At 44.1% G+C, this 26,361-nt stretch overlaps 2 protein-coding genes across 11 annotated transcripts in view; one reads left to right on the forward strand and one right to left on the reverse strand.

Annotated features, from left to right (window-relative positions):
• SUPT3H (SPT3 homolog, SAGA and STAGA complex component) overlaps nucleotides 1-18,216 on the reverse strand; it is a 297,812-nt gene extending 279,596 nt beyond the window's left edge. The window contains exon 1 of one of the 4 annotated variants that reach the window (XM_080388553.1): nucleotides 1,796-18,216. The gene's annotated coding sequence lies outside the window, so the exon portion shown is untranslated. Of the gene's footprint in view, nucleotides 1-1,647 lie in introns of all 4 variants that reach the window. The other 3 variants (XM_080388554.1, XM_080388552.1, XM_080388555.1) reach the window with 3 other exon arrangements.
• The window catches only part of RUNX2 (RUNX family transcription factor 2), a 250,418-nt gene that overhangs the window by 51,410 nt on the left and 172,647 nt on the right, over nucleotides 1-26,361 (forward strand). For 3 of the 7 annotated variants that reach the window (XM_080388538.1, XM_080388542.1, XM_080388543.1), the window contains exons 1-2: nucleotides 18,796-19,111; nucleotides 20,834-21,117. In XM_080388538.1, coding sequence (XP_080244664.1) covers nucleotides 19,030-19,111; nucleotides 20,834-21,117 — 366 coding nt within the window. In that variant the 5' untranslated portion in view covers nucleotides 18,796-19,029. The other 4 variants (XM_080388539.1, XM_080388544.1, XM_080388541.1 and 1 more) reach the window with 3 other exon arrangements.

Consider the following 26,361-nt stretch of genomic DNA (forward strand, 5'->3'; position numbering starts at 1 on the left):
CCTCAAGATTTTCTTCAGAACCATCACTGCTAAGAATTTCTTTATCTAAATGAAAAGTAATATTTTCCAACGACTCAGAGACGGGGCTTTCAGAAAACCATAAATGAACGCTGCTACAGTTGAAATGCTACTTTTAACATCAACATCCCCATCTATTACAGTAACAATACACAGGACAAAAAGGAATCAAAGTAAAATCTGATTTGCCTGTAGGTAACATGCAAATCAGAGGCTGTGCAAAGTCCACCAAAGTTAACAGACAGATGCTGCCTTCCATGCCACTTGGGTGTGGCCAACAATGAAAAAAGATACACAAAAAGGGAGAAAGGGAGGGTGCACTGCACACTGCCAAGTAAGTTAGCGCTGTACAGGGTGCAGCGTCGTAAGCCAAAAGGAGAGAGGCCTGTACCAAGATAGAGAATGATGTGGGAGTTAGATCAAAGGCCTCAAAAAAAAAAATTTAAGCATATCACCAACACCACTGCAAACCTTGAAACAGATTCACTCTTAGGAAATCAAATGTCTGGCAATAAATCATTAATAGTGATGCCATACAGCAAACTTGGTTGTCCACAACATCAGGTTCCTACCTCCCCTTCTCATACACAGTAATAAGCATTTTGCATGTATATTGTGCTTCGCATTCATAGACCGCAAAGCATTCATTTGTATAACTTCTAGGAACTTCTAAGCAGTTGATCTCTACATAGAATGTATAAAAATAGAGTTAGTAAGTGGCAAAACCACTTGAAGCCTACACAGAGAAGTATTCTGCACTATTCCTAGGTTTTTATTCTGTTAATAAGCTGTTATTCCTAGGTTTTTACCATTTGCCAGTAATTTCCGTAAGGATTAAAAGTTTCTACAAGGAATATTCCAGGATTCCTATTAATAAGACACCAAGCCTGTTTGTGCAAAATGTGTAAAATCCACTTTCTCCAGAGAAAAAGTGCAAACCACTGACATTTCACAGCATCAGAGCAACAAGCAGAAATTAACAACACCCAACAGCACACAGCATACTGCAGGCCAAAGCCTGGTCTACATCACATGATTTTAAACCTACCATCAAATAAAAGTTCTCAAAACACCTTCAGCATTAGTAGCAAGGCAACACCACAGACAGGGCTGGGTCCAACACGTGTAACACCAGCGCAGGGCACGAGCAAACCAACACAAGAGCAAAACATGGGAAGAGCGGCTCGCTGCAACCTCCCAGCCCCGGGTCTTGGGCTTCCCCCCAAAACCGCCCGGCCAGGGGGCTGCCGAGCCGGGGGCCAGCCGGCGGCCGGGTCCCAAGCAGCACGGCTGCCTGGTGCAAGGCAGGGCCGCTCCTCCGCATCTGGGCTCCGGCAGCGGAGCGGAGCCCGCTTTGGGTGGCGGGGGGAAGCCGGCCACGCACCCCCGCGGCCACCGCTCGCCCCCGGCCGGCGCGACCCCCGGGGCGGCAAAACCACCGAGACAGATGGAGCTGGAACCCCCCGCGCCCCCAGGCACCCCCCCCGCCCCCTCCCGCCAAGCGGCGCCTCACAGGTACCGCCGACTGGAACCCGCGAGGTTAATTATTTCTGAAGGCCCCAAAAAAACGAGCAGCCTTGGTTAACAGCGATATATTGTCTTAATTGCGTGCCCTCGCTGGTGACTCACTCAAAAGGCTCACCCCCGGGGACGGGTGGATGGATGGATGGATGGATGAGGAGGCGGCTGAGATGTGCAGGGGAGGAAGGAAGGAAGAGGGAGGGAGGGTAGGAGCAGCGTGGCTCGGTGGTGCCCAGGTTCCCCCCCACACACACACCCCGTGTGCGGCTTATCCGAAAGGGGAAAAGCGAAGGGCAGGAACTGAACCTCGTCCCTTCCCCTCCACGCGTGCCTGGACCGAGGCAAGAAACGAGGGGGAGGCGAAACGGCGGCCTCTCGCTCTGTCTCTCCCCCCCGCCGCCGCCGCCACGGCAGCCGCAGCTCCAACGCCGAGGCGCGCAGGCTGCGAGGGGGGGTAAAATGGCGCCGCCCGCGGCGGGGAGGGGCTGGTTCCGCCACACAGCGGCCGCGGCGCGCCGCCGCCTCCATCTGCTGTGTGGCAGCCGCGGCCTCCCAGGGCGAGGGGTGGAGCCGGCGCGGGGCGGGGCCGCCCGCCGCTTCCTCCCCGCCGCCGCCGCTGTCGCCCGCAGGTGCTGCCCGGCGGCTGAGGGAAGGGCGCGGGCGGCCGTGGGCGCCTGCTATCCCCCTCAGCGCCCGGGCGTTGCTGGCGGGTGGCGATAAGAGGCGTTAGGGCTGTTCCGAGTGCTACAGCCGGGGAGGGTGTGGGGAGAGGAGGGGGTCGTGGGCGCTAGCGCAGGTGGTTGGGCCTCAGGGCAGCTACCAGCTCGCCCTCTGCACCGACAGCGCTGAGGCGGCGGCTGAAAATCGTGTAGAGTCTTCCCCTTATTCTTGACCTTGGAAATGCCGGTGGATTCTTACTACCGCACGGCAAGTTGTACTACCTCAACCATACAATTAATAGTTCAAAGCTACACTGGGGGCAGTTTAGACCCATCGTTGGGAAGCATTTCTTTACCTAGAGAGTGATCCAACGCTGAACGGGCTTCTTAGAGAGGTGGGTGAGTGCCCCAAGCCTGTCAGTGTTTAAGAGGCATTTGGCCAACTTTTGGCCAGCCCTGAAGTGGCTGTGCAGTTGGACCAGATGGTCCTTGTAGGTCTCTTCCATCTGAAATTGCCTGTTCTGTGCTGAGGTGGTTAAATGTGTCGGGGTGGGTAAATACCTCCCATCTATGAGCAGGGCCTGCGTTTTCCCTCTGATTTCTGTGTCCTGCCAGCTCAACAGGTTCATTATGACAGGCATGATTAGCGGGGCTGGAGCATTTAACCTACCTTTTATTTCTTCTTTTAGCCCTTCCCTTCTTCTTTCAACATTTTCTTGCTTTGACACCTCCTAAATGTAGATTTTTGTGAGTTCAGTTCAGTCATACCACTCATCTGCAAGTACACACACAGGTTTGTTAGGAGACAGGCTGATTTGTACAGTGGTAAAAACTGGAATTAATAAATGTAACAAACAGGTAAATGGAGTAACTGTTCATGCTTTCTTTGCTACAAAAAATCTTGCCTTTCTTGAAAGTTTGCAGGGTGTGTAACTTCCAGAGTCTGTCTTTTGCTTTGCCCTTCTCATCTTTAATTCAAATTCCTGCCTGCACACTGAACAGGATCCATATTTTTTCTACTAGGATTCATTCTAAGAAACTGGCAGCTTAGAGACTTTGTAATTTTATGTACATCTTAGTGGTTTACTTCTTTTTTGAGAGAGAGATAAGAGGAGGAAGGAGGAAGCTCTGGCAACCACCGCAATGATCTTAACACTCAGGGGCCAGCTGGAATCCAGCTTATTAGAAAGTCATCTTATTTTCTGCCTTTTTCCCTTCCTTCTGCTACCTTTTTTTTTTTTTTTTTTTTTTTGCTACCATTCACTCTCCATCCTTCTTACTGCCTCTCATAAACACCCTAGCAGTCCTCTCTGTGTTGCTTCCTTCCCATTCCCACCTCCCACACCAGCTTCAGAAAGGCGAGGCAATTCTGCTGCTTGCTGCCAGCCTCTTTCCCGTCTGCTCTGGCTTACGATTTTGAAAGTAAAGCTGATACCAGCCCAAGTACTGACAGCAACAGGGCAAAACACCAAACAGCTAAGATAATATCCTTGAGAATCACAGGCCTGGTGCTCTGATGCTTGCATGCACAGAAAAGTCTAGTTATTGCTGCAAGGAAGGTGGCCTGAACTGTTCCTTGCTGTTACACATTTTAAAACACCTGGGCAACCCCAGCCAAAGCAGGATTATTATTGATAAGCATTTTCTTGGCCAAAGGGAGAATCAAAGTATTCTGTCAAGTTATGAAAGGTACTGCGGTCTTCCTTGAGGTGACTCAAGTTTTTAGCCAACTTCTGTGATTTGCCAAAACCTTCCGTTAAACCGAGGAAGGAAAGGCAGCATATTGCTAACATTTTGATGATACATACCACGCATGTGTTTACATATATCAGAATTTGTAGGACAGACCATTATGAAAACATAGAAAATAGAGAAATTAATATGCCAAATTGATATAGTAATTTTAATAAGGGAAATACTGGGGTAACATGGTTGAGCATGTCCAGCGTGAACTGCATAACTTCCAGGAGCCTGGATAGAGGCAATGTGACTTAGTAAGTGCCTGAAAAAGCACTGACAGAACAGTTTCTGACAAATTTTGCTGCTATGCAAAACCCTTTTGCCTGCAGTGAGAGGTTATCAGTTCAGAAGTGATTGAAGTTAACTGCCTGATGATGAGCTGGGCTGATGAAAGAACATTCCCCCTGTTGAGACTTCTGTAGGTGATAACTCCTGGCAGAATAATTGAGCAAGACAGATACTTACTGGCTATGAAATCTTAAATCAATACAAAAAAACTTGCTAGAAGACAGGAGGAAAGAGGACCGAGAAACACAATGTCCCTTCTACTACTGTGGCTTTGTGTAGCTGGTAAAAGTGCAGTGGCTGCTCCCTACTTGAGTCTGAATTCTTACTATACTTCACAGAGAAGGAAAAAAACTGATTGAGGTTTTTTTATGCATTATACAGAACTAAAAAAGGGCACATACAACATTATTTTCCCTTTTCAGGTCACCTTTCAGACCATAAGGTCATTATAAACTGTCTCAGCACTTTTACAAACTGGAGTCTGCTCAAACCATAATGCTTACACAGTTTCACTTTGAATAGGCCTGATTTTCTCTGTCATTTGTTTTCACTTTTTATTTCTCTGCAGAACATAAAAAGTCAGAAAAAGATTTTATTTTCCCCTACATAGCATATAATTTACTTCAATCATCCCAGGAGGTCAGTACCACTGGGGTGTCATTTAAATACAATGAATATAAAGTAATGAAGCTCTTGCTGGAGTGGATGGCCACAATTCTCAGAGAAAGAGGGAGAGAGAGTTTCCAAAGCATGTGGAGAAAACGCAACGGGAGACCGAGTGAATTCATCACACCACAAAAATGTCTCCATCCTGTCGACAAAGTCATTAAAGGAAAATGAACCATTGTTACTCTAGATGCTTGCATTCCTTTGGCAAAATATCTTCAGTATAGAAGCATTGGTGCAAAGAGAATTTGCACACACAAGAGAAAAAAATTAGCCTATTATAAAAAAAAAATGAAAATCCAGATTATGTAATGAAAGAAATCCTCCATGCTCCAAAGAAGAGATGGAGCCTCTGCAGAAGCCACAACTAATAAGAAACCGTATGCAGTGGTACAGAGCGGTTTCTTTTCCTCCTGCCAAAAAGTTGAAGTAAATGCCAACACGGACAATTCTTTTCAGATAACCCACAAATTAGGTTCTCCTTTAATTACATGAATGTTTCTACCCTTTGCTGATCCATAGCCATCCTGGTTTTTAAAGATCCCTTGTTGAGATTTCCCCAGTACCATTTCCCTTTTCATATTCTTTTACTTTCAATATTTTTTTTCAGTCTCTACTAAAGCAATCTGTGAGGAATGCAGGGATTAGAAAGGTTTGCTGTGTTCAATTTTATTTAATTCTTTGGCAGAGAGTCTCCAAATAAGAAAAAGTGTCACATGCATACAGTAAATCACAGCATGTACCAGAAAATGGATCATACTTCTGTGGAACTCCCTCAAGAAACAGCACTTTAAAGCAAACCACCATGCAACTCCTGGTGAAAAAGGTAGCCTTAGAAAGCTGCAGCAGAAACCCCTCCCTTTATTATAAAATATCCCACAGTATGGCAAAGTCCTGTTTGCTATACTAATTAAAACAGAAACATGCTAATTAAATTTTCACCTTTATTGTCAAAACCATATAGGAAAGTAATACACAGAAATACATAGATAACATTCATTATTTTCTTAATACAAAAGCACTACACTGATTGAAAGCAAATACTGAAAGGGAAATCTGTCCTTTATTTATTTTTAGCAACTGCACTGGAACAGGGAGCCTACTCAAAAATGAGCAGAGTGCTACTGCAGAAATGCATGCCAGTGAACACCAAATCATACCTCTTAATTACAACAAATATGCTCGCAGACAACAGCAAGCATGCTATTTATCCATCATTTATAGCCGCTGAAGTGTAGGGGAGTGAATTGGCTTGCTGGCAAATGTCCCAATTAATTGGGCATGCTATTTATTAGGGTGCTGATTAAAGTGTGCTCTGCAGTGTAATAGTCGAGCATGAAGTTGCCAACTCTTATTCACTCCTGGCTCATATGGATGAAAGCAGGAGAGCAGACTAGCACAATATGAAAATAATGATGTATTCTGTGCCAAAATGGTTTTAAGGCAATTCCAATGCCTGGAAATTAAAGACCTAGAGAAACAGAATTAGGTAGCACTGTGATCTTGCAGATAGAAGTTTGTGTTGCGTAATCCGGTTGTGACCAAGACCTTCAGTCTGTAATAGTCATTTTGCACATGTATTAATGCTCCTCTTGGAAGCCGACACCATTGGCACACCCTTAAGTAAGCAGCAGATTTTTGTTCCTGACTGATCTGAGTCAAATCACTTGAAAAAAAACTATTTAGAGGAGTCCTTTTCGCAGGCACTGACTCCCTCAGCCTTTCCAATTAAGTGCCCTAACTGACACTATAGCTTAAATAATGTTAGTTTGTTGTACACTATTCAAAACCATGGCTTCCACAAATGAGGTTGGGAGTTTCCACACTCAATCAAGGGAACTTATGCTAGTAATTGTATATATTATCTGAAGTAACGCTTGAGGTTTGATCTCAACCAAGATAACCACCGGAGCAAACCAAAATCATGATCTGTACCAGCAAACAATGGTCCTAGGTCATTTTTAACTGACCTTGCTAGCACTGTTGCAAGACCTGGATAGAAGGCCCCACCAACGATGATTATTAATCAACATAAAGTCTGCACATGCTTTTGTTCCTACCTACTTCCTACAATGGTCACAGAATTTTGGCAGCATCCTGCATTGCACCTCTATAGCCAGAGATATTAAAGGGTAACCTCTCTGATTAGATTGCTCCAGCCAGAAGGCTCTAATAACATAGGAATGATGTCTTGGTGCAGAGTCTTTCTTATGGAGCAAACTGTGCCAAAAAACCCATGCAGCTCTACAAAGAGTGCCCTGGCAGTACGCTAGATGTTCTGGTCACCTAAAAATGAGACCTGTAAAGGGGAGGCAAAGCTCCGATTCTCCCAAGGAACGGGAAGAGCCCACACTAATAGCCAGACACTCCTCCAGCTAGGGAGCAGGTAGCAGCTTTAACTAAACATTGTCCATATGGATCTCAAGGAACTCACTGAAGCAAAACAACATGAAGAAAGATTCATCACCCATGATAGCTGCCTATTACTCTTGCTCTCCTGCCTGCCATCATTTAAATGAAACCATCGTACTGCACAAAATGCATAACCAAAGTAGCTTAACCCCAGCTGAACCAAAAGCATAGAAATTGCTCTTAATAACAGTATTTATTCTGGTAACTACGATATCAGGAGTAGGTTTCAATTTCAGGTGCAGTCACCTAAAATTAGGTCTCTACATGTGGGCTGTGTTTAGGTTCCGATTATAGTCAATGGAAACCCAGTCAACATGGTCAGTGCAGGCAAGAGGCCAATTCAGTTCATCCGAAAGTAGACACCTATTTTCGGTCATTAGACTTTTTCTGGAAAAGCCACTGACTGCATTTGCTAGGGCTGAGTTTAGTTATCTATGTCAAGCACTCTGGGCTATGTTGTCTGGCCTCCATCTGCCTTTTCAAAGGGTGAAGGGCCTCACGTAGGTCCGGACTCATATGTGCCAGCCCCGTGGCAATTTCTTAGGTAGCCTGAGGCATCTGTAATGACACCAGAGACTTAATTTTAGGCAAGTGAATTGAGCCTTAGATCACTATGAGTATAATGAGAGCTTAAACAGCTAGCTTAAATATAAACCTTCACGTTGTAGATAACCAAATTTAGCTGTCTGAACCTGAAACTCAGCTCTCCTCTAGCTGTCATTTGTCCAAGGAAAATAACATGTATATGTAGTTATTTTTTACTTACATAGATATACAAACTGGAGTATTATGTTGCTTGAAGAAAATTTGCAGGTTTCTGAATCCTTTGTATCCTTAATAAAAATACATCCAGGGTCATTTTTCCATGGGGAGCAGGTGGGATCTTCAGGTTAACCATTTCCAAATTACGTTTAGATTATTATGGACTCCTGTCATAAGCCTTTGAAAGATAAGTGAGATTTAGCCAGAGCACAGAGCCTTCCTCTGCAGAGGAAATATAAGCAAAGGACATTAGTTCTTCCTAGATTGCATATTAATATAATGAAAGTTTCCAGAATCAGTCCATTCAAAACAGTAATTTCTTGAAATATAGGAAAAGTGGCAGGAGTTTGCATCAAATTACTCCTGGACTGCAGAATAAATAACATCAGCCACAGGTTGCTAAGGATTTAATTTCCTCAATGTTCTGAAACAAATTCATGTTATTTGACTGTGCAGAGCAGGTAGAATGCTGAGATTATGGTTCCCCAAAACTTTTTGTCCCGTAATGTGGGTGCCCAGTGGTGGTAATCTGTGTACATTAGATATGAGATACAAATGTATCAGAGAAGCTTTGGTTTTTTCCCTCTGAATAAATGTTTAAATATTTAGGGCCAAATTCCATTGCTAAACATATGAACACAGCTCTCTTTGAGTTCATTGGAGTTGTGCGTGTGTATCTAAGAGCAGAACTTGGCCCTTACATTTTAGATTTTAGCACTAAGCTTCCAATGTAAAATAACATGTGATCTGAAACACACAAGAAAGCAGTAAGACCTAGTTTTGAAGGATGGGTATAATTACATGTTTCTGCCTTTCTTTTGCATAAGAAGCACTGCCTTGAGCAGAGCTCCTGAGAATATTCTTACCTCTTCCCCAGACAGTCTTCCTTTTGTATAGGGTGCCTCTCTGGCAGCTTTGGTCATTTCTGTAGCTGGGAAAGAGTAGACTACTTTTTGATTTCTTTGCTACTTCTCTCCAATTTCCATTATGCCAGTTTCAACTTAGAATCATGATGGAAAATACAGAAGCATTTAAAAATATGCTTAAACTAATGAACGAGATACATTTTTTAAATTATGAAAATGTTAGGGTGTTGGTTTTAAACCGTAGGCAATGTGTTCAGATCAGCCAAAGGACATACCCAGTCACCTTTTCCAATGAACCAATTATTACAGCTGGGATTGTTAAATGCTAAAGCATTTTTTACTGGCAATTGCTACAAAGTGCCAATGCAGAACTCTTGAATGGGAAGATTTTTCCTCTATTCTTGCTATCTTTTTTTATCCCTCTGTTACAAAGTATTTGTAAAGTATCTATATTCTTGTGTGTCCATTTTATTTTTAAGGCTCACATTCACCAAACATCCGAGACCAGGAAAGATAAAGAATGACTGTGTTGTACTTCTGAAATATTGTTTGAATGTTATAAGACAGGCAGACTTATAGAAACCTGTACCAACACCAACAAAAAAGAGACAATGCCAAAAAAAAAAAAAAAAAATCCCCCAAGTATAAGTGCAGTTGATTGACCACGCTGAAATTTCTGCAGAGTTTCAAAATCCCTCAAAAATTACTTTCTCCCATCTAATATAGCTCTGGATTTTATCATTATAAAAAAATTCTGTGACTGTTATCAATTCTGTGAGTGTACTGAACAGTTCATATATTTTAATGGGTTTTGTGAAAGTCAGGTTCTTGTTCAGGGTTAGAGTTTTTGAGGGATGGAATGCTTTTGGAAGATTTCTTATGAACTTCACCGTCTCCTTTAGATTCTTTTTCTGTGGTAGTATGCTAATGTTAATGGCATCCAGCACAGTAGAGAAAGATCTTATAAGTGAGAGTGAGCTGCTAGCTTCCTTTAGTCTTTTTTAAATCCTGCACAGATAGATACATAAACAGACAGACAGACAGACAGATTAAACATTAATCCTTCTAGAAATGTTGTTCCATTTGCAGCCAAAATAGAATTTTATGGGACTCATTACAAAGGTCAATTAGAAGTTGTTCCATACAAAATAGCATCTCCTTTTACCAGTTTGAAAATAACTTCTGCTTCAGGTTCCTTCCTCGTATGCTATCTTATTTTTTGTGCAATTGCAAAAATAAATACTATAGAAAAAGAAAAGTTCTGTTACAGTCCACTTCTTTCATGGTACTTCCATGGAGCTAATCAATTATTAGTGAACATCCAAGAAGTAGAGATACCTGGTCCAGTCTGGTTTAGCAAAATAGTTTCTTATGCTTTCTCACATAAGAGCACAAAAGGGCACATAGTGTATGAAGGGGCTACAAGATTCAGCATTATTTATTATGTCAACAGCTTCAAGTAATAAAGAGTATTGATCACTTGCTTATACATGAGTATTTTTTTCCACTAACTGTTCTATCAAAGTCAACTTTTCTTTTAATTAGACTGCATAATCTTAAAAATCACCTGCTTAAAAATCACAAGCTGACTGGCTTATGGCTTTGAATCCTGTATTTATGTAGATGATAAGTGACTATGTATTAAAAATCCTGTTCATCATCCGACATCCTGCAAGTGTATGTCAGCATAGGAAGTCACAGTCCACGCTGACATTGCAGACTTTGCACTATCCCACATTTACTGAATTGGGCCTTTTATAGCATTGATATGTCAGTAGGTATGCACCCACCCCAGACAAACAACGTGGTTTTGCCAACTGTTGTTAAAATGCTTACCCACTCTCTGCACATCTTGGAGCAGTGATGAAAACAACTGCTCTTCCAGTGCAGACAGCGTCAGTCGAGTTCAATACCTATTGTAACAGATCTTCTGTGCACTCCAAGGCAGGCAAGTTGTCCCATGAGCCCTCGACAGGCATGATTTGCTACAGTAAGCAGTGAACTTCCCTGACCTTGTCCACACCAGTGAGGCAACCGTTTCTACTAGTACTTGAGTGGATCCAAGGGTGGAAAACTATTTTTGACACTCCTCGTCAAAAACAGATCGTTTTTCTAGAGAAGGCAAAACCCCAGTGACATTAAAGAGCCTATGTGCTGAAGTGCAGTGGGTTGAGTTAAGGACATGGGATCATCACTCAGAAAGGCACTTCACTTTTTTGTTTTAAATTTGTAATACTTTCACAGGTAGAATAGTATTTACTGCAGGTTGTATCGGTAATTTCACATATGATAGTCAAAAATAAATAAGCACACATATTGCATGCTTCTATTAAATTAGGTAGACTTAATAGATAATAACAGCCCAGTTCTCCTCTCCCACCACTGTGTAAATCAAGAGGGGTACCACTGAAAGCCACCGAATTACTCGTACATAAAAAATACCAATATTTCTGAAAACATGACATACAGACACATAATAAAGTTCCTTCTTCTCACTTAGTTTTCATGATTATCTTAAACAGTTATGTCTCTATTGGATCCAGAGCATAAAATGGGCAGAGGAAGGGGAGCAGGGAAGGAGCGCAATGATAGGAGTGCAGGGTGGCCAGCCAGGAGAGGAAAATTGCCTGTCTCATTCTCATCTACTCTGAGATACAGAGCAAACAGCTTTCAGGCTTACTAAACATTTTGAACGTACTGAGAGCTCTCTGTTTATTCCATATGTGTAAAATGCCATAACTTGCCAGTAAATGTAGCTAGGCATGCAAGTGCGTGCATGAAGATACATATTAGTTACAAGAATTATAATTGTCCTATCATTATCTTTTCTTTCTTTCCTGAATCAGAGTGAATGTGCCATAATCTAGCAAAAATCTCATGATAAGTAATGTCAGAAATGGCTCACTTTTTTTTTTTTCCCCAGAGCTGCCAACTGTCTATTTTAGACATAACATCGCCCTTTACTGTAGCCTTCCACATAAAAGCAACATGAACAGTAACGTCTCTAAGCAAGCATGAATGATTGGCTTGCAGATTCTTTACCAAAAAGGGAGTTTATTTACTCCACGCAGGTCATAAATTTCCTTAGAAAAACTATCAGTGGTAATCTACATGTGGTGTTTAGTAAATAGAGCTTTCCTCTGACTCCCTCAGTCCATGTTTTTCCATTGTCAAAAACAGTGGAAGATGGTTTTCTCATGCCTAAAAATATGAATTATTCTAGCTCTTTAAAATGGAGGGGAAATGAAGAGCTGAAAGACTTTATATATTCTTCAGCAAGATGGGCATTTAGACATGGAAATGTGAAAGGATAAGGAGAGTAACCTAAAGTAGCAAGTTACCTATAGGCTTGCCTCTGCTCCTCTTATGTGAAGCAGCACCTTATTCCATGAAGGCTCCCATTGAAATCAGTGGAACTGGAGACAGAATAAGGCTTTTCTTTCTTTCTTACCAAGGGGGAGAAAAAAATAAAGAGGGTGGGATCTGCCACTTCATGTAACGGGCTTTTATCTGTTCAAAAATCATGCTAACCTCAGGGTGCCAAGCACAATATGTTTGAAAGCATTCCAAGGATGGGAAGAGCTGCTCTATCTTCTCTACTACAAGGGGAAGCTTGGTAGTAATGAGAGCTGCTGTGGTCTTCCAAGAGAGGTTTTGCAGCTTCTTTGGCCCCTCTGAGGACCTCTTACTTGTTCCTCCTGAATACTTCCAGGTTATATCTGTCTTCTTATCCTTAAATCATGAAAACATTTGAGTGACTGTCTTCACGATAGGTTTTGCTGTGGAAGGACAGCCCTTGCTTTTCAATATGTATGCATTTAATAAATTATCTAAATACTTATAAGATAAACTAGAATAACAGGTTTTGGTATTACATCACATAAGCTCCTAATTTCATAATACTCCTAATATCCCAAGGTCAGAGAATCTTACTCATGTTTGAATGTCTAGTGTTAGTGGTGAAGATTTGAATTACTCACATTCTTTCTAGGCCCTGACCAGCATTTTAAACTAATAGTTTAAAACTTATCATACTTACCATAACTGACTTATTAAGTGTGTTATGAAAGAAATACCCAGAATTTGTACATGACTATTTTTTCTTTTCTATCACTTCAAAACAGACTATTGAAAAAAATCTGTGGAGAATTTTGACTTCTGGACTGAGAGTATAAGCCAGATTTCAGGCTGTAAGGAATTTTTATGGTTGAATTATAGACTTCTAAAAGACACAATTTAAACAAAACTGCTGACAGTCCTTCTGATCATATTTTATAAGCTACTATTAACTAGGATGAGACCTTAAAGGAGGAATAGATCCCATATCTATGTGCTGACTCTAGGGTTTCTTATCCTTACCTCTAAAACAGTGCAGCCTACTGTCGGGGAGAATATTGGTCACACTAGACTGACTACAGATCCAATCCAGCCTAGCAAGCCCAGTGCTGCTGTGGAGGCTTTGCAAAATTTAGCTGCCAACTACTCCATCTGTAGTGAGCATGTGCAAGAAAAACCTCAACAATTTTCAGCAACTTCTAACTCAGCCAAGTTCGGGTGGATCCTTTTGGTCAAGGGTAACAAAAGGCACTTATCTGATTTTTCCTCCTTATTCCTCTCCTACTTAGTAAACCTTCCCATCCCAGCTCTAACATAGATATTGGGATGATTCTAAGAAATTTTAAACTGTTGTGAAACAATGTGTTTTCTCTTAATCCCAATCTCAGAAGCAGCAGAAGTATTTCTGCTGGAAGTTTCCAAAAAAATTCAGCTTGAGGCAGACTCAGGATTGAAAAGCTCATCCTGAACAGTTAAAAATTGGCAACGTTATGTGAGTGAAAACAAGGTCTTATACTGGAAAGTGGTAGACAAGCTTAACTGCAGATACTGCTGGCAGCTTCACCTATAATATTTTTTCTGCCAGATCTTTGTCTTTTATTACTAGAGAGAATCATTCCTGTGATGCCTAATGTTTTGTCATCTGCTCTTATGGCTTGTTTTTGGACTGATGTTGTTGTCTCCTGTGACATGGCTGCCAATTCCACAAGTCGACTAAGGGATAGATCCTGTGTTATGCCCCGCACACCCAAGGTCTTAAGGCCACACAATGTGTGGCACACATACATTATGCTAAAATGTGACCAGAATGCTCAGGATTTTCAGGATTACATTATATCATACCATAAATATGACTATGGTCTGGCGTGGCTATGCTTGGTTCATCATTTGAGTGAATTTTCAGGAAAGAAAAGGCAAAAATAGATTAATTTCTATAGTACCTCTGAGAGCTGGTTTGCTATGGCCATTATGTTTACATTTGCCATTACCATATGCTTTCTTCTTCTATTTCACTCCCATAGACTGCACCACCTCTTTAATGTTGTATGTTTTCATCCTTTTTAGAACACATCTATCACTGTTTGGTTGTTTTCTATGGTTTCAATTTCAAGACTCATGTTATTAACAAAGAATTTGACTGAAAATTTTTTCTGCCATTCATGCTATCGAGAATAGACTCACAATGGGAATCCTCACCGTTGCAGCACTGGGAGTGTAAATGCAAGGATCTGGTGGTGTGCTTGTGGTTGAGAGCATTAAAAACCACCTCTCCCACTCGAGACTGACTTACGCCTTGTAGTATCTTCTGTGTGAGCTTTATGGAGCTTGTATCTGGCCAGAGTGCACTTCATTAGTCTCTTAAAAACCAGCATGCAAAATGTAGGGACTCTGCAAGGTTCCAAATGTATAAACCCTTTTTAATTACAAACAGTTATACCACCCACTTTCCCCACAGTTAGTCTAGGGAACCAGTTTTCATTGAGGTCAACAGAAAAAATAACCGTGAAGTTTCTGGCTCATGCTGATTTTATATATGCTGAAAGAAGGGGAGGGGGGGAGAAATGTTAAGCTCTCATTTTTTAGCCTTTATATCTCTAAAACAACATGCTGAATTTATCTGAATGCATTCAAGGAAAAAACGTGCCTTTTTTCTCATTCTGAAATTAGTCACACGGAAGTTGGGGAGGAAAATTAATGGAAAGGGACAAAGTCGGTCTTGCCATGAAAAAGGCAGTTTTCCCTTAACTATGAGGACCCTAACAACTTTCTACAGTTAATTTTCAGTTTGCATGTTGCAAGCAAAAAAAAAAAAAAATTTCAAAAAGACAGGCTGTACATTTTTTTAATCATACAACACATTCAGGTTTTTACTACCAGAAAGCACAGGCCATACTTTCTCTTTCAAACGCTGTTATAAGATGACAAGTAGGCCCACGTTTCTTTACTTTGCAATGATGACATGGTCATTTGCTGCTTTAAACCTCATTGAAATACATGCAATTCCAATGGGGCATAAGAGGTTGCAGACAGGGAGGGAAACGGGAGAACCCTACAGTAGGACCGAGACCTAGGCTTGCAGCCCATGCTTATTAGAGAAGCAGAAAATACATCATTTAGAAAAAAAAAAAAATCTGAAGCAGTAACTATTTACTTTGTTTTTTGTATAACGTGCATTTCACTGCGTGCCATGGAAAAGCCGACAATTTTTCAGTAGTGACACAGCAGGTTTCTTACCAGCTTTTAGATTTTTTTCTTCTGGTATTACTGGTATGTGTTACAGATGCAGAGCCCTGCTAATCTTTGGACTTCTGAGAATTTAACAAATATTTTTATATCTCAAAAAGTATACAGTAATAGTGCCCCATTTTATGCTGAAGGAAAACTTGCTAAAAGGCTTGTGCCGAGGTCACACAGTAAACCAGCACCAAATCCTGAGACGGAACGCCAAGAGTCTCAGCTCTCGGTCCTCACTTCCTACTGAAAATGCTGTGGGAAAAAGTAATATTCTCAAGATCGATTTTTTTTTTAAATGTAATCATGTTCCAGCCTGTTGTTCAAGCCTTTATGCTTATGTTTGTATCAGGGACTGTAAATGCTAAAAATCAGTGCGTGGTGCTGAAATAGTAAATGCTTTCGACTAATTTTGGGACGCAAAGAGTCTTCTTTTATCTGGGCTGTAAATCAATGGGGCAGGGACACAGTAGTTAAACAAACCATAGCAGTCCATAGTCTGACTATGAATGCTGTAGTTACAGAACTCATTACCACATGCCTACTTAACTGACCAAATAATGTGCAAATCTAGAGTTACTATTTGTCATACTTAAGAAAAAGCAAAGAATAGCTGGGCAAACAGTCAATTTACAACCAAAGCGAAAGCAAAATGCTGCCAAGAGACACTGGAGCTTATCTTGCCCCTACTGAAATGAATGGAAATTTGGGCAAAACCTTCTCCAGCCTTAAGTTTACTTCAGTTCACACATTTTGGCTCGGTGCACATTTTCACGAGTGAATAAAAAACTTTGGGAAGGTAGATGTTGGAAAGAGAATATTGGCAAGTCCTTAACTCTAGTAATAATTGCTGACATTGCTGTAGTCGCTCTGACTAAAAATACCCAATACAATAACAAACCCAGTGCACCCATTCATTTAATCCAGTTTCACAAACACTATTTACATATATAGAGAAGCTCAAAGTAAATTCTGTATTCATCGTATTTACAGCACATTCCAGCCCAACAAACTGGCATCAAAACTATTTATTTGGGGAACATCATCCAGGTTAGAATCTTTAAAATCTGACAATTATTTTTCATTCTGAGCACACAATGCTTACAACAGGAGTATGCTGGGCCCATGTTTTATAAATGTAGCGATAAACAAACTTGGTGCTCTTTCAAACACTACCTTTTTGTCTACAAGCAATCTAATTATGGCTGTATTCATAACATAGTTAAAAGTGGAAGAGCTAAAAGACAACTGAAATGGCAGCAGACATAGCCGTACTAATGAAAATCCCATTCTATAAAGTGGATCTGAAGGTGTTTGTTAAGACATAATTCACAGTGCAAGCACATTTTTTCACTAGCCTCCTACAATTCTCTAACATCTTAAAATATGACCCATTTTGCAACCAGTGCTAAAATTCCGAGTAGTTCTGAAATAAAACCCGAGGAAAACCGAGCAGCAGGGTTGCTCTCCGTCTCAGCCAAATCCAAGCCAATGTTCCAGATTATATATATATCATAACATAAATTACTTTTTCTGAAAAATCACATCCAGCTTTTATGCAGGTCCATAAACATTACTGGTACTTTTATTAATTTGTCCATAACCATTTAAATAAAATTCTAGTGCTCTGAGCTGTGATCTGTTCCAGGCTGTAGTAAGTTCCTGTTAAATGTGTAAATGTTCAGCAGAAAGATATTTTTGCACGGAGACTGAAAATCAGCTGCGCCAGATACCTGAAACTTTGTTAGGGTGTTCAGTGGAAAATTTTATTTCGACATTATAAATAACCATGGACTATTTTAAGTGACCTTAAACCGGTAGCTTCCAATAACTTATTTTAGCTTATCCTAATTAACTTTTTATTTTATTTTAGTAGGAAGAGAGGCAACTGTAAAACTTTTAGTGTGGCTAATTAAAAGTGGAAATGTATCTTCTTTGAAATAGAGTAAATTGTGACTGTCAGGCTTATATAGGATTTGGATATAAGATGACCTCTTGCCTTCATTCTAGCACCTTTGGAATGGCTCTAATGGAATGTATTTCCCCTTCAGCTGAGGAGGGCAAAAGAACCTATGGTATAAACATATTACCAAAATAGTTATGATAAAATATATTTTCTCTATGGCAACTATAGCAAACCAGGGCTGCTGAATGTACTAGGTCTTACAGATTGCCCTGTGGAAATGCTTGCGGCCACTTTTGGGGAAAAGCAGAACGCTGCGGTTGTTGGAAGAAGCGGGGCGAGCTCAGAAGGGGTTTGCGGCGTTTCCCGCAGCGATCGCGTTTTCACCGCGGGACAGGGAACTTCCGGAGCCCCTCCAAGGCTAGCCCGGGGAAAGGGAGGGAGAAAGAAAAAAGGGGGGGAAAAAGGGGAAAAAAAGAAAAAAAGAGCCCAGCGAGGCAGTGGGTCAGTGGCTGTTCCTCTCCGGTTTAACCGTGGGAAAGGCAGAGGAGCGAGGGATAACGGCAGCGGTGGGTGCCCGTCGCGCCGTCCCCGGCGGGGCGGGGCGGGGCGGGGCGCGCGCGGAGCGGAGCGGAGCGGAGGCGGCAGGCGCGGTGCGCGGTGCGCGGAGCGAGAGCTCTCCCCTGTGACCGAACATCAGATCTTTTCTTCTTATTATTCTTTAAATTCAAAGACGGAAGGAGCAGCACGGCTGCCTGGCTGCTGCCTTTGCACGCCCCTTCCCCCCGTGCAGAGCCGGGGGTTTTGTCCTTAGGGACAAAGGGGGGGGGAGCTGAAATTTGGGGGGGACGGGGGGGGGGGGACACAGAAAAGCGGCCGGTGAGGGGCACGGCGGGAAGCGCTGCCAGTCCGGCTGGCGGAGGGCGCGGAGGCTCCGCGGAGCGCGGAAACACCCCCGGAGGTTGTTTCCGCCACCCCACCCCCGCAGAAAGCACACATCGCCCCACCCGTGGCCACGTACGTGGGGCCGCCGGGCTGCTGGGCCGTGGGGCAGGCAGGACAAACCTGGCTTTTCTGCTGGGTCGGGGTGCTGGGCTTAGGGTTTGCAAAGGCTCCGCAAGAAGGGCGCATCCCGCCCCCCCCCCCCCCCACCTCCGCAGTCCCCAGCCCCGGTAGGCAGGCAGGCACACAGCGCCCCGAGTCACACACAGGAGGCGAGCAAGGAGCACACACGCAGCGCCGACTTTTTACAAGAAGGTGGAAGTAGCAAGTCGAAGTAAAGCCTTAGAAATTAGAGAGAGGGTTGTGATAGGTTGTTATCTGCGCTGGGAGGCGGTTACACTTTTTTACTATTGGGTATGTAAATTGTTTTTAATAAGATCTGCCCTTTTTTTTTTTAAGGGAGAAAACAAACCAGACTCCCTTTACCTTAATAGTCTGAAGGGGGTTTTATAGCTTTCATTCATTCAAGGAAATGGTTTAGGCTTTAGACTACCGGAGACTTAGCGGAAAAAAAAAAAGCGTTTGGCACCAGATTATTTTTACTGTTATTATATTTTTTTGCAAACAAGATTTTTCATGCTTTTTTTTTTTTTTTTTTTTTAAACAAACAAGACCAAAAGTGTTAATGGAAAAAACCCGGAGAGAAGTGGAGATCGGAGACCGTCTCCTGCTCCCCCCCTTCCCCGTCCCCGTCCCCCTCCCCGTGGGTGAGAGCGACTTAAAGCAAAGTTTCTCCTTCTGTGGGGGATGCACATTGTTTTATTTATTTTGAAGGCTGCAGAAGCCTGAGGACTGAAGCACCACGTGCTGCTGACTCTCATCAGCATAATGATCGCCTTAGCCAGAGAGTCCTGTATATATAAACCACAAAAACCTAATCATTAGAAATCCCAGCCTCCAAAAACCACATTCAGGACAAAAAAACTGTGGCGTAATATTTTTTTTTTTCGGCTCCTTCATCTTCCCCGACCTCAACTTCTTGGGACCCAAAAGAAGTTTGTTGGGTTTGGTTGCTTTTTTTTTTTTTAATCCCGATTTTTCAGAAAGAAAAATAACTCAAACAAACCGACATTTTAATGATCTTTTTGCTGCTGTTGTTCATCAAGGGCGGAAAAAAAAAAAGATTTTTGTTAGCCTATTCAACTCAACGGACTCGGATCCAGCAGCGACTTCATTAAAAGAACCGGACTGCACCAAGGCTGCCTTTTCCCAGAATTTACTTGGTCATATTTTAGAAATCAGCCTAAGGAGGGGTGTTTTGTTGGTTTTTGTTTCAGCTATGCTCCCCGCTTTTTTTCCCTGGGAATCTGAAAGTTCAACTTTTCTTAAGTCCTGAATCCTCCCAAAGGAACCGGCTAAAGTCTCACTTTTAATTAGTAGTCCTGTGACTTTCCTCTTCACCCCAGCAACCCCAGTAACTTTCTTTCCACGCCGAAATCTCTTCGGGAGCGCTTTTTTTTTTTGTTCTTTTTTTTTTTCGGGGGGGGGGGGGAGCCACTTTTCCCAAGCCCCTTCCCGAGCTCCTGCTCCCCTCCGCTTCCTGAAGCCAAAGGCAATAAGCGGGGGAGCCCAGCGGCTCCTCGCCTCTGTCCCAGCGGGGCTTTTTGTTTGCTCCTTTTTTTTTTTTTTTTTTTTTTTTTTTCTGTCCGGAGGAGGAAGATTTCTTCGGAGGAAATCGGGACGTTCCCCTGAACACCCCCTCTCCCGGGTTGGAGAGTTACGCTCTTCTTCTGGCGGCCGCCAACAGCAGCAGCCCAGGAAACTGAACCAGCAGCGAGTGTGACTTCTCCCAAGACAACCTTTTTGCAAATCCGAAAAGGAAAAGAGGACGGGGAGGGAGGGGAAGAAAAAGGAAAGAAATTCAAGCACTTGAGGGAAGAAACGGTGGCTTAGAAGGAGGGAAAAGAGCAGAGAGACTGTGCAAGAAGGAAGGAAGGAAGGAGGAGGAGAAGCAGCAGCGCTTTGCAGCTGGGCAGAAGCCGGGACCATGCAGTTTCCAGCCGGGCTTTGCTAAGAGGGGCAGCCCCGGACCCCGCAGCCAGACTCTGTCTCCTCGCTGCTCTCCAGGCTGCAGGCGCCCCCGGACCGGCATCACCCCCCGCCCCCTCAATCTTTCTTTAAAAAAAAACACCACCAAAACAAAAAGACTTGACTTTTTTTTTTTTTTTCGTGCGTTTAATCCGCTCCTGTTTTTGCTTTTTTTGTGTGTGTGGTTTTTTGGGTTTCCCCCCCCGCCCACTCCGATTTGCTTTTTTTGCCCCATATCCTCACCCCTCCACTTTTTCATTCACCCCTTTTTCGGCTAGATTTTTTTTTTTACAACCCCCACCCCCCACTACACGCCTCCTCAAGCGATCCCCCTACCGCTCCCCCCCCCCCCCGCCCCCCAACTCGCTAACTTGTGGCTGTTGTGATGCGTATTCCCGTAGATCCCAGCACCAGCCGGAGGTTCAGCCCCCCCTCCAGCAGCCTGCAGCCCGGCAAGATGAGCGAAGTCAGCCCTGTCGTAGTAGCCCAACAGCAGCAGCAGCAGCAGCAGCAGCAAGAAGCGGCGGCCGCCGTGCCCAGGCTGCGCCCCCACGATAACCGCACCATGGTGGAGATCATCGCTGACCACCCCGCCGAGCTGGTCCGCACCGACAGCCCCAACTTCCTCTGCTCCGTGCTGCCCTCGCACTGGCGCTGCAACAAGACCCTCCCGGTGGCATTCAAGGTGAGACACCCCCTCCCGCAGCCGCCGCCGGCCGGGGCTGCCTCCCCCTGCGCCGCGCCGCGCTTCCTCCCGCAGAGACGCCTCTGCCCCCCCCGGCCCGCAGGGGCCTCACTGCCCCCCCCCTCCCCGGCCTGGGTACCTCCTGTGCCACCCACCCCCCACCGCCACCAAGTCCGGAGGTGTCTCCCTCGGCCCCCCGGCCTGAGGGGGTCTCTGTCCCCCCCCCAGTCCTGCAATGTCTCTTGTGCCCCCCCAGTCCTGCAATGGCTCCCGTACCCCCCCATCCTGCCGGGGTGTCTGTGCCCCTCCAGTCCTGCAGTGTCTCCCGTGCCCCTCCATCCTGCAGGGGTCTCTGTGCCCCCCCAGTCCTGCAATACCTCCCCGTGCCTCCCCAGTCCTGCAGTGTCTCCCGTGCCCCCCCATCCTGCAGGGGTCTCTGTGCCCCCCAGTCCTGCAATGTCTCCCGTGCCCTCCCGTCCTGCAGGGGTGTCTGTGCCCCTCCAGTCCTGCAATGTCTCCAATGTATCCCGTGCCCCCCCCCCCCCCCCCCCCCCCCGGATTTCAGGGGTTTCTGTGTCCTCCCAGTCCTGCAGTACCTCCCCTTGGCCCCCCATCCTGCTTCCGTGCTCCCCCTCGGCCCACAGGGGCTTCTCTGCCCCCCCATCCTGCCATGCCTCCTGCACACCCCCCAACCCCGCCAAGTCCTGCCGTGGCTTCTGTATCCTGTCCCCATCCTGCTGTGCCTCCTGTGCTCCCCGTCCTGCAGTGTCTCAGTGCTTCCCCCGTCCTGCTGTGCCTCCGCCCCCCCCTCCCCGTCCTGCAGTAGCTTCTGTGCCCTCTGTCCTGCCGTGCCCCCTGTCCCCCCCCCCCCCCCCCACATATCATCCCCCCCCCGCGAAGCGTCCTCGCCGCCCACCGCCCCGCAATGCCTTCTGTGCAACCCGCGCGGTGCCTCCTATACCCCCCATCCTGCAGTGGCTCCCGTGCCCCCCCCGCAATGCTTCCTGTGCCCCCCGAAATGCCCGCTCTGCCCTGCCACCTTGCAGTGCCTGTTCTGCCCCCCTCACCCCTGCAGCGGCTGCAGTGCCGCCCCCCCCCCCCCGGCAATGCACCCCGTGCTCTGGCCCGCCCCGCGCGCACCCCGGGAGCCATCCCGTTATCTCCGTCCCCGCGGGGCAGTGCCGGCGTGACACCCCCACGCAGCCCCCGGGCACCCTGTGCCCCCCTCAGCAGCACCCCTGGGGACACCCCCTTCTCCCCACAGACCCTCTCCTGGGCATTCTTAAAAAAAAAAAAAAAAATTGCTTTCCCTCCCTGAGGAAGGGTTTATTTACCCATCGGCCTGAGCTCGGTGAGGGGGTGCAAAGCGTGTCGTGTCCCCCCCCCCCCCCCGCCCCGAGAAACCCAGTACCTCACCCCTGGGGGTGCCCCTGTCTTCTTCCCCACTCCCAGAGGTGGCACTGGGGGATCTGGGGTGAGTGAAACGTTCTTTGGAGGCTGGGGTCCGAGGGTCAGGCTGGGGGCGCTGGGGTGGGAGAGGGGGCAGAGGGGCTTTGCCCCCCTACCCCAGAGGCAGCCCGGGCTGAGATGGGGCTGAGCAGGGGGGGATGGGGCTCCTGGGGAGGAGGGGGCGCAGGGCCCCTTCACTTCTCCTGGTGGACAAGCGAGGAAGTGTCTGGCTAGAAGACCTCTCCTTGGCAGGGTTTGCTCGTTTAAGTAATAAATACCACCCCGATTTGCACCGAGGATGCTGCTTTTAATTTTCTGTCTACATCCCCATGGCGTGCTAATAAGAGGAAACGATTTTTTTAGAAAAACTGTAATAATAAACAAGAATAATCCCACGCTTTAAAGCAACCCCTTTTCCTCCCCTGGTAGTATTTGCAAGTATTCTCTCCAGAGCTTTCTCTCCTGTGGCCTTTGGTAGGGTGATGGTGATGGCTCAGGTGTCCCAGAGCACCTGCCCGAGTGGGGTGCGGGGTCAGAGACGGGGTGGGGTGGCCCTGCAAGGGGCTTATCACTCCCTCACCCGCGATGTGCCAAATAATGTGCCTGGAAATCACTCGAAAGGTAGAACAGTTTGGAAAAAGGTCTCACTCAGAGCGTTTCCAGAACATCACCTTGTTCTCGTGTGTCCCCATCACTAGCTGTGTTATCGTTGCCATTTATCTGGGAAAAAAATTAGTAGAAGTGGTTAAATGAGCTGGTGGTAAAGTGACTGGTGGTAAAGCTGAAGCTTTGCTTTGGAAATGTTATAGGGGTGCAGATGAGAGTTGACTTTAAAGTGCTTTTGTGTGAGGGCGGCAGCTGGGAGAGCCTGGAGTTGCAGGAGGAACCCTGTGCACGGGGCCTGCTTCTGCCGGTCGTGATGGTCGGATGAAGTAGATATGGCAAAAAAAAAGGGTGTTTTCTGTTTTCGTGACTTGGTGTCGCATTCCAAGGCACTCTAGGTGTTGATCACAGTGATCCTGATTCACAGGGGCTGTGGGGTGAGAAGGAGGAGCTTTTGGAAAATTGTGATTATAATTTAATCAAGCATTAGATTAGGTTGGTATTATAGTTGCTGTTTATAGGAGGGATGATAGAGCTCTTGCATTATTGTACTTGCATTGCAGTTTTCATTTGAAACGTCAGAGCCATCTCTTACCTTACAGCAATTCGAAGGATGCGGTGGCAGTTCATTAGAATAAGGGAAAGATCTAAACTAAATATTAAAATATTCAGAATGTTATTACAATAAGAATACTTATATGTGATAAAAAGGTAGAAAAAGGATTAGACAGTTCCCTAATCTTTTTGTGTTCAAATATATATAGTTATACACATCTTATATTTGGGTCCTATGTTTGGTTGCTGACAGGGAGGTATAGATCTCATTAATTTACTGATGTGTCAGATAGACGTATCACCCCTTGCTCCCTTCTGCTGTAGGTTCATCTGTGTTTTCATTTGCACTATGCAATGCCTACTTTTTAAAATACACTGAAGACGTACATACCCTTATTTACTGGTAAATTAATTTGAAACTCAGTGGAAATAATTTTGACTGGCTTTAAAGATTAATTTTATTTTTCAAATTTGACTTGCTTGCAGCTGTCCAGTACTTTTAGACCAAAGAAGCTGCACGTATCATACAGTGAAACACTTGATTGTGCTACAACAGAATGGGAATTATCTCTGAAAAGGAGAAAGAGAGAGATTTGGGCTATAGAAATCTTGGCTAAGAAGTAACTTGAAAGTAAAACAGCTCACAGACAACACACTTTTTGAAGTTTTATTGGCAATAAATAATATGTTGATGATAATGTTTTGAGTGGTGTGTTAAGTGTGTCATAATTCTCTTGCAGAGATGTCTAGTTAAAAAGTACTCTGGATATAGCACTGGTTTAATTTAAAAAAACAGATCTTATGCAGGAGAGGAAGTATGTTATAAACAGTGCTGGTTTGATTATAATTTTTTGAAATAATGTTGGCTTAGTATTAGATTTGAATTTTAATTACTAATATTTACACGCACTGGGGAGGGAGTCCCTGTTGTGTGTAGTAACTAATAAGACTGTTACTGCAAACTGGTTTTGTTGGGAAGAGCATTAGACTTGTACCTGTTAGTATAGCTCTAACTATCCATTAGTATTCCAGCATAAAATAAATGGATATTGTGCACCCAGGTCCAAATTGTATTCACTTTTTAATCTTAATGTCCAGCAGGACTTTATTTAAGTCATCAGACTTCGGCCCTCTGTTTATATGTCTGCCTGGATTTTTTACTGGAAGTCATAAAGACTCAACTTGCCACGTTAGATGTTACAAGCGGCTTCTGTGTGATACTGATAGTAGCAAAGAGTCTTAACGGACCTAAAGGCAGGGGCAGGGGAAAGGGACATGAGGTCTAAAACCTTTCCCCAGTAGCACCACAGTAGTTAAGGGTCTGTCAGCATTTCCACTCCAAACCCCAATTTTCAGAGTTTATAACTCAGCTGTTTTAAATAGCTTCAAGCTGAAACCTGCTGTATAAATTGTCAGCCCAGATGTATATTTTGAAACAAAAAGTAGTGCAAATCAGTTATTCTGTTTTAAGTTACAGAACATTAAAATATTTTTAATAGTATCAGATGCTCTTTTGGCAATCTCTGGAAAAAACGTTCTCAATACAGAAGATTTTGCATTCAGAAGCTGTTTGAATGCAGTGTTTCACTAGAAAAGTTGTTGAAGCGGTAGATATCAGTGTTTGAGAGGAACTGTTTAGCATGTATACTAGTTTTTTTTTTTTTTTCCTTTTTGAAACAAGCCTTTTACTCCGCAGCAAGGCTTAGTACCTGCTGTTGTATAGTAGTTTTGCTTCATGCTTATAACTTCCGTCTTTAGGGTACATACTTTGGCCAGTTCAAATCTCAGTGGACCGAAACTGGGCAAACAGGTTGCCTAACCGGACAAGAATTGTGTTATACAAAAAATACATAGTTATTTTCAATTTGTAAGAATTGATTTGGTTTTATTTTGTGGCTTCATCTGACTTCATGTACCTTTTTGAGCTTTAGTTAAAAAAAAAAAAAAAGCAAAAGCAAAATCTTTCTTTAATCACCAAAATGTGTAGGTGGTTTAATGCGGAAAATAAAGATTTTGTAATACTAGAGATATTTGTGTTTGAAGAATAGGTAAGGACTGTGCACTGTGGCTACTTTTAGTTTTTATTTTCTTACACAGTTAATTTCACAGTGCATTTACAATCCTTTTTCTAAGAATATGTAAATAATTTTGGATTGATACATGGCATAAAATTACCAAATCGGGTTTATGCCAACAGCTTTTCAGTATGTAACATTACTATTTTAAATTCTCAAAATGATATGTATTTCTCCAGGTTTCAAACTTGTTCTGCAAAGCTTTTTTCTAACCAGTGCTATTATGTATGTGTGCAATAATCTTCTGCTAATTCATGGTAAAAAAAGTATGAAGAGAACAAGCATTTTACTCCTGTTGCATAGCAGGGGAGTTTCCCATGACTTTCTTTTATTAGCCAAAGTTTTTATTTTCACCTCTGATTTCAGTCTGTCTTTTTCTTCGGTCTTCTGCTAACTAGACAAATAGCGATATTGCATCATACTGCATCGGAAAGCCAGTGCATTGCAGTAATGATACAGTTCTTGATTAGGCGCTATCAGCCCAGTGACTCTGGCAGCGGCACGTGCAGTTTTAGGCTGATGTCTAAGCTGACAAATTGAGCTGACATCGTCGAGTGGAACG

This window comes from Falco punctatus, assembly GCF_963210335.1.
Source record: "Falco punctatus genome assembly, chromosome: 5".
Taxonomy (NCBI): Eukaryota; Metazoa; Chordata; class Aves; order Falconiformes; family Falconidae; genus Falco; species Falco punctatus.